The sequence below is a fragment of the Oratosquilla oratoria genome, chromosome 31, assembly GCF_046742065.1.
Source record: "Oratosquilla oratoria isolate Oo_2021 chromosome 31, ASM4674206v1, whole genome shotgun sequence".
Taxonomy (NCBI): domain Eukaryota; kingdom Metazoa; phylum Arthropoda; class Malacostraca; order Stomatopoda; family Squillidae; genus Oratosquilla; species Oratosquilla oratoria.
This window is the reverse complement of record NC_134807.1, coordinates 39247638-39255137: the sequence shown is the minus strand read 5'-3', so window position 1 is coordinate 39255137 and position 7500 is coordinate 39247638. Positions and strand designations below refer to the sequence as shown.

At 33.7% G+C, this 7500-nt stretch overlaps 1 protein-coding gene across 1 annotated transcript; it reads left to right on the top strand.

The window, feature by feature from the left end:
- Positions 1 to 1228: 1228 nt before the first annotated feature.
- On the top strand, positions 1229 to 5633 carry LOC143041615 (uncharacterized). The gene is made up of 2 exons (XM_076213624.1): positions 1229 to 1894; positions 5343 to 5633. Exons 1-2 carry the CDS (start codon positions 1229 to 1231, stop codon positions 5421 to 5423), a joined length of 747 nt encoding a protein of 248 aa, XP_076069739.1. The 3' UTR covers positions 5424 to 5633.
- Positions 5634 to 7500: the final 1867 nt, after the last annotated feature.

Sequence of the window (7500 nt, the reverse complement as noted above, 5' to 3'; positions counted from 1 at the left end):
TTTCCCTAACCTCCTCCATGATAGTCTCCTTCCGTTGATCTTGTGACACGATGTTTTTTGTCAATGAGGACGTGAGTTTCATGGAGTTTCGGTGTTCTGTGTCGGCAAGGTTTAGCGGGTTGGAGATACCTAGCCCTCCCAATCTAGGTGGAAGTTCCATAAGTTTTCTTTCCTTTTCGTTTATTGTCCGTCCGTTGGTGATGGCCGGTATTAGCTCGTTTCTGATGGTTTCTTCAAGGGGTCTTAGTAGGTCGGTGATGTTCGGTACCGTCCTTAATATGTAGTTCCACTTATGTTTCACACCATATATGAATGCGGCATATGCCGCCTGCGGTTCGGTCTTTGCAAAGTTGGCTAGAATCCTAACTTCCGCCACCCATTCGTTAACTTTCTTTTCAACATATTGCTTTTTAAAGGATTCTGAGCCGATCACTGCACCGAGATGTCTTTCCCCCTCCTTTGTTACCTTCACTTCACTGTTCTCAAAGAGGATTCTGGCATTGTTAAAGTACTCTGGCTTCACTATGATAATAATGATATGATAATAATAATAATAATAATAATAATAATAATAATAGTAATAATAATAATAATAATAATAATAATAATAATAATAATAATAATAATAATAAAATTATTAATAATAATAATAATAAATATAATATTAATAATAATAATAATAATAATAATAATAATAATAATAATAATAATAATAATAATATAATAATAATAATAATAATAATAATTATATAATAATAATAATAATAATAAATAATAATATAATAATAATAATAATATAATAATAATAATAATAATAATAATGAATAATAATAATAATAATAATAATAATTAATAATTAATAATAATAATGATGATGATGATGATGATGATGATGATGATGATGATGATGATGATGATGATGATGATGATGATGATGATGATGATGATGATGATGATGATGATGATGATGATGATGATGATGATGATGATGATGATGATGATGATTGATGATGATGATGATGATGATGATGATGATGATGATGATGATGATGATGATGATGATGTGGATGATGATGATGATGATGATGATGATGATGATGATGATGATGATGATGATGATGATGATGATGATGATGATGATGATGATGATGATGATGATGATGATGATGATGATGATGATGCCGTTCACACCCTCCGCTCAGCGCTCCCTACGAGAAAGTAATTCAACATGGCACATACAAGAAACAGCAACAGCTCCAAGAAACTTGAAGATATGGTGGAGAGTCTTGTGAAAGCAAGAGAAGAGGACAGACAGTTCCTGATACAAGCAAGGAAAGAAGACCAACAGTTCCTAAGCGAGTTGAAAGAGATAGTTAAACAACAAAGGCAGGAGATACAATATCTCAAATCGACTGTAGTTAATCTCCAAGCTAGAGTGGAAGACCTAGAGCAGTACACGAGGAGAGAAGATATAATCATCAGTGGTTTAAAGATTGTGAAAACGTATTCGGAAGCTGTGAAAGGTGACTCCGACTATAGTGCAGATAACAGTGGTCAGAACATTGTAGAAAATCAAGTGATCCATTCTCTAAGTAACAAGGGAATACAGATCAGAGACACAGAGATATCAGCTTGCCATACACTGGGAAAAAGAAAACAGGACGGTACCCAAAATGTGATCGTGAGATTCGTTTCAAGAAAGTCGAAGGTGAACGTGCTGAAAAACGCCAAGAAATTGAAGGGGACGGGCGTCTACGTGAATGAACACCTGACAAAACGAACCGGAGAGATTGCCAAAACAGCACGCGACATGAGGAAACAAGGGAAGATCATCTCGACATGGACAAGAGACTGCAAGGTGTATATCAAGTGCAAGGATGAAAAAGTACATCAAGTAAGTAATCTTGAACAATTAGTTGAATTTCAATAGTTCACATTCCTTAATCTTCTAACACAAACATAACCATGAACACTACAACTAACACAAAAACTAAAACAAACATATCAAAAAACTGTTCTTCATGCCATACCCTTGTCCCTACCAATCACCTCAAATGTACATTATGTAAACATTTATATCATTTCATGTGTGCAAATATACCCGTAAATTCTGCCAAAAATAACCCCAATATTTTCAATAACTGGTTCTGCCTAGACTGCTCAAAAACATTTCCCTATCATGCCATCTCAAACACAAAAATTAATATTTTGTTTTCCGCGCCAAATCTCGCATCAAAAAACCCAGATGTATATACCGCCATTAAGAAGTATAAAGAAATAGACAAAATATCAGAAAAGGAATTTTCGATATTTAATCACAATAATACCCAAATTGACCCCGAATTAAATTTTTACTCAAAACTAACAAAAGACAGCGATTACTATAGTGATACACAATTTGACACGGTATTTCGTGATATTGATGGTTTCACACTAATTCACATCAATGCAAGGAGCCTAAACGCCAATTATCAGAAAATTGACTGTTATCTCAAGTTACTCAATAAAAGCTTTGACGTTATAGTGATAAGCGAAACATGGATTGACCCAGGATGTCTAGTAAACTTCTTACAAGACTATACTCCTTACAGTGCTAATAGACAGATCCAAAAAGGCGGCGGAGTCTCTATCTTCATAAAAAAATCAATTTCATGCAAACTAATAAATCAATCCACTAATTCGTATGAAAACCTATTTGATTGCGTAGCTGTTGAGATTTTCAGTAAAACTAAAAAAAAATACCGTCATAACAAGTATTTACAGAAAGCCAGGCACAAACATCAATGAGTTCACAAATATGCTTGAAGAAATTATAACTCCATTTAGAAATAAAAATCTATATCTCTGTGGTGACTTCAACATAGATTTACTTAAGTATGAGACTCATGAACAAACAAGACACTTTACAGATATGATTTTCTCTTTAGGTATATATCCTTTGATAAATAAACCAACCCGAATAACAAATACAAGTGAAACATTGATAGATAACATTTTCACCAATATTGTAAACTCCGAGATTCATAGTGGTATCTTAATAAGTGATATAAGTGACCATCTACCGGTATTCACTATCAGTCCAAAAGAAATGCACTGCATAACAAAACCCAGAATTGTACTTAAACGTAAAATTGACGAAAAAGATATTGCAAAATTAAATCAATGCTTAAAAGAAGAAAATTGGGATCAGGTTTACGAGTCAGAAAATGCCAATCTATCATATAACGAATTTGTAAGCATTATCATGAGTAATGTAAACAAATGCTGCCCAGAGAGAGAAGTAGAAATAAAACCACGTAACGTAAACTCAAAACCATGGTTTACAAACGGTCTTAAGAACGCGTGTCGAAAGAAAAACCAACTTTACAAGAAATCAATTCAAAGCAAGTCCTTGACAGACGAAAACAAATACAAAGTGTACAAAAACAAACTTACAACAATTTTACGCAACTGTGAAAAAAAATACTATGACACACTGCTTGAAGGTTATAAAGGTAATATAAAAAAGACATGGGAAGTAATAAACAACTTAACTAGGCACAAAATTAATAACACCAATGAATTCATAGACATTATTAAAAAAGGAAAAACTAAAAAAGAAGTGGCAAACGAATTTAATGAATTTTTCTCCCATGTAGGACTTAACCTCGCGAAACAAATAAAGACAACACATCAAACTTACGAGACATTTTTGAAACACCGAATAAATAACACTATGTTTTTAAAACCCGTCACGGAAAACGAACTTATGAACACAGTAAAATCAATGCAGAACAAGAAATCACTCGATTGCACAGGACTCAATATGAACCTCATAAAACAAATTATGCCTATCATCAAAGATCATTTTCTGACAATATGCAATAAATTATTTGAACAAGGGATATTTCCAGATGCAATGAAAATAGCAAAAGTAATACCGATATTCAAATCAGCCGACAAATCAAGTTATAGTAACTATAGACCAATTTCACTATTACCACAGTTTTCCAAAATTCTTGAAAAGTTATTCACAATTCGCCTTGACTCATTTCTAAAAAAAAATGACGTCATTTACCATAGTCAATATGGATTTCAACGAAATCTTTCAACGTCTACAGCAGTAATGGAATTAATTGAAGAGATAACTAACAATATAGAACAAAAGAAAAAGACAGCCGGCATATTTATTGATCTTAAAAAGGCATTTGACACAGTAAATCATGAAATCCTAATTCGAAAGGCCGAATACTATGGGCTAAGAGGTAAAGTTAATGACTGGTTAAAAAGTTATCTAAAAAACAGGAAACAATATGTGGCCATTGAGGAAGAAAGATCACACATTCTACCAGTTACATGCGGAGTACCTCAAGGTTCAGTTCTAGGACCAAAACTATTCTTACTATACATTAATGACATTACAAATGTATCCAACCTTATGAAATTTATACTGTTCGCCGACGATACCACCATTCTATGCTCCGATACAAATTCCGACAAACTGATCAAGACAATTAATGAAGGATAATGTCAACTATCCAACTGGTTTTCAGCCAATAAGCTATCCTTAAACGTATCAAAAACTAACTACCTGCTTTTCTACAAAAATAATGAAAGTACTAAGCCGATCAAAATAAACAACGAAATTATTGAAAAAGCGTCCGTCAGTAAATTCCTAGGCGTGTATTTAGACGATCAACTTAATTGGAAACATCATATAAATCACGTGATAAATAAGATATCCAAAACTTTAGGAATTATGCATAAAATGAGAAATATCCTCAATGAAAATACCCTACGTACCATTTATTGTAGTCTACTACTACCATACTTAAACTATTGTTCAGAAATTTGGGGTAATACTTATCAAACTAATCTTCAACGCATAATTACCTCTCAAAAAAGGGCACTGCGTATAATCTGCAATGTAGGTCGTTTGGAACATACAAATAATTTATTTAAAAAACTAAGTCTACTCAAATTCAATGACTTAATAAAGTACAAAACTGCCATTGTTATGCACCAAATCTACAATAAACACATGAATCAAAACATATTGAAATTTTACTCAACTTACGAAACTCGCAATGCGACTAGGCAAACAAACGACTTCTTTAAAACTCAATACAGAACAACCAAAAAAAGCCAATGCTTATCTATTATAGGTGTTAACACATGGAATAAACTGGAAAAGGATTTACCTAAGACAAAATGTTTATCATCATTCAAACGATACTTAAAAAAGTCTTTAATCTATAAGTATTAGTATATTGAACACTTCAGGTCCATTTCATGGTTGTATTCATGAAGAAACTGTCATGCACTGCCCAAGTCTGCCGCTCTTTTTTTTTCTTCTATTCCAGCAGGTCACGGTGACCCAGATCTGCGCATTAAGCAATTATCGTCCCGTCAACAATCGACCTGACCTCTCACCTCTCACCTGACCCCCACAAGTTGCGATGCTCGCTCGTGCCCCCGATTTCTACGTGAGGTCGGAGTTAGCGGACGTCGTGACGCATGTCATTGTGTGTGTGTATATATGTGTATGCATGTATGTGTGTATATATGTGTGTAGATGTGTATGTACCATACTGACATGTAACAAAAATAAATAAATAAAAATATTTTTTTTTCCTTAAGGGAGAGCAACTCCCCATAAGCTTTCCTTCTTGCTCTCCCTTTTCAACTACCAATTTTGTAAAAAAAAAAAAAAAAAATGTATATATGTATGTCTAATTGTATTTAATATTGTTGAATAAACCTATAATAATAAAAATAAAAAATAAAAATGATGATGATGATGATGATGATGATGATGATGATAATGATGATGATGATGATGATGATGATGATGATGATGATGATGATGATGATGATGATGATGATGATGATGATGATGATGATGATGATGATGATGATGATAATAATAATAATAATAATAATAATAATAATAATAATAATTGATGATGATGATGATGATGATGATGATGATGATGATGATGATGATGATGATGATGATGATGATGATGATGATGATGATGATGATGATGATGATGATGATGATGATGATGATGATGATAATAATAATAATAATAATAATAATAATAATAATAATAATAATAATAATAATAATAATAATAATAATAATAATAATAATAATAATAATAATAATAATAATAATAATAATAATAATAATAATAATAATAATAATAACTAGCGGAACCCGTGTAAATTACACGAAAGAGAAGAGGGTAAATCATTGCATCAAGATGGCAAGAGAGGTAGGATATCCTTTCCCTCTGTTGTCCTTCAGGGTACACTATAATGTCACGCTGGACAGGAGGTGCTCCATCATCACCGACAAATATTGCTGCAATTTCATCATTTCTTGGATTATTATCGAGAACTTCGGCAGCTTCGAGAACTTCGACACCATGGAAGGTCGTTGCTTTTGATGTAAGCGTGACATACTTTCGAGAACTTCGGCACCTTCGAGAGCTTCGGCACCTTCGAGAACTTCGGCACCTTCGAGAACTTCGGCACCTTCGAGAACTTCGGCACCTTCGACAACTTCGGTGACTTCGAGAACTTTAGCGCCTTTGAGAACTTTGGCACCTTCGAGAATTTCGGCACCTTCGAGAATTTCGGCACCTTCGAGAACTTCGGCACCTTCAACAACTTCGGCACCTGCGACAACTTTGGCGACTTCGAGAACTTCGGCGCCTTCGAGAACTTCGGCGGAACCGGTGTAAATTACACGAAATTATATTTTCAATACTAATTATCTTGTTCCTAACCTATACATGTTTGAATAAAATGTGATAAGATTTGAATCGTATTTTAAAATATGAGCAATACATGAAACAATTTACAAAACTTCTTTATGTACAATATTTCTTGTGAAGGTAGTTCCTCTTCTCTGGCCATGAGTAGAATCATTCTGAGGACAAATTTTCACTCTTACACTGTTCATAGACCTTGCTCTTGAGAAGGCTACATAAAGTTGTCCATGAGTAAAGCAAGGTTGTGGTAGGTAGATCCCAACCTTATCGAAAGTCTGTCCTTGAGCTTTGTTAATGGTCATTGAATATGATAGGCGGACGGGAAATTGAGTCCTGTGCAGAACAAATGGAATATTTACGTCACTGGGATTAAGTTTAATTCTTGGAATTAAAACTCGCTCCTGAGCATGAGATCCATTCATGATTGAAGCTAGAATACTGTGGTTATGAAGCTCCAATTCTTCTAAACGCGTTCCATTACATAGTCCTTGCGTTATTGACAGGTTTCGAAGCAGCATAATAATAGATCCAACTTTAAGATCGAGACGATGAGGAGGCATTCCCGAAGGCGTAAGTGAATTTATGAATTCGATTGGATAATTATTGGCTTCCATTTCATTGTCTGATGATACTGAATCTATACTTAGATATGTTTTGCTCTCAGTTGGTAGTCTTCGTAGAATATCTTCGCTAACTTTCAAGCAATCTACATTTTTTGGTGACAAAATAACTCTACTTT

Excerpts from the sequence above, each read along its gene's own strand:
- LOC143041615 (XM_076213624.1), top strand. The coding sequence starts at position 1,229 with ATGGCACATACAAGAAACAGCAACAGCTCCAAGAAACTTGAAGATATG. Across the intron at positions 1,895-5,342 it reads AGGATGAAAAAGTACATCAA|CAGGTCACGGTGACCCAGAT; the intron begins GTAAGTAATCTT and ends CTTCTATTCCAG.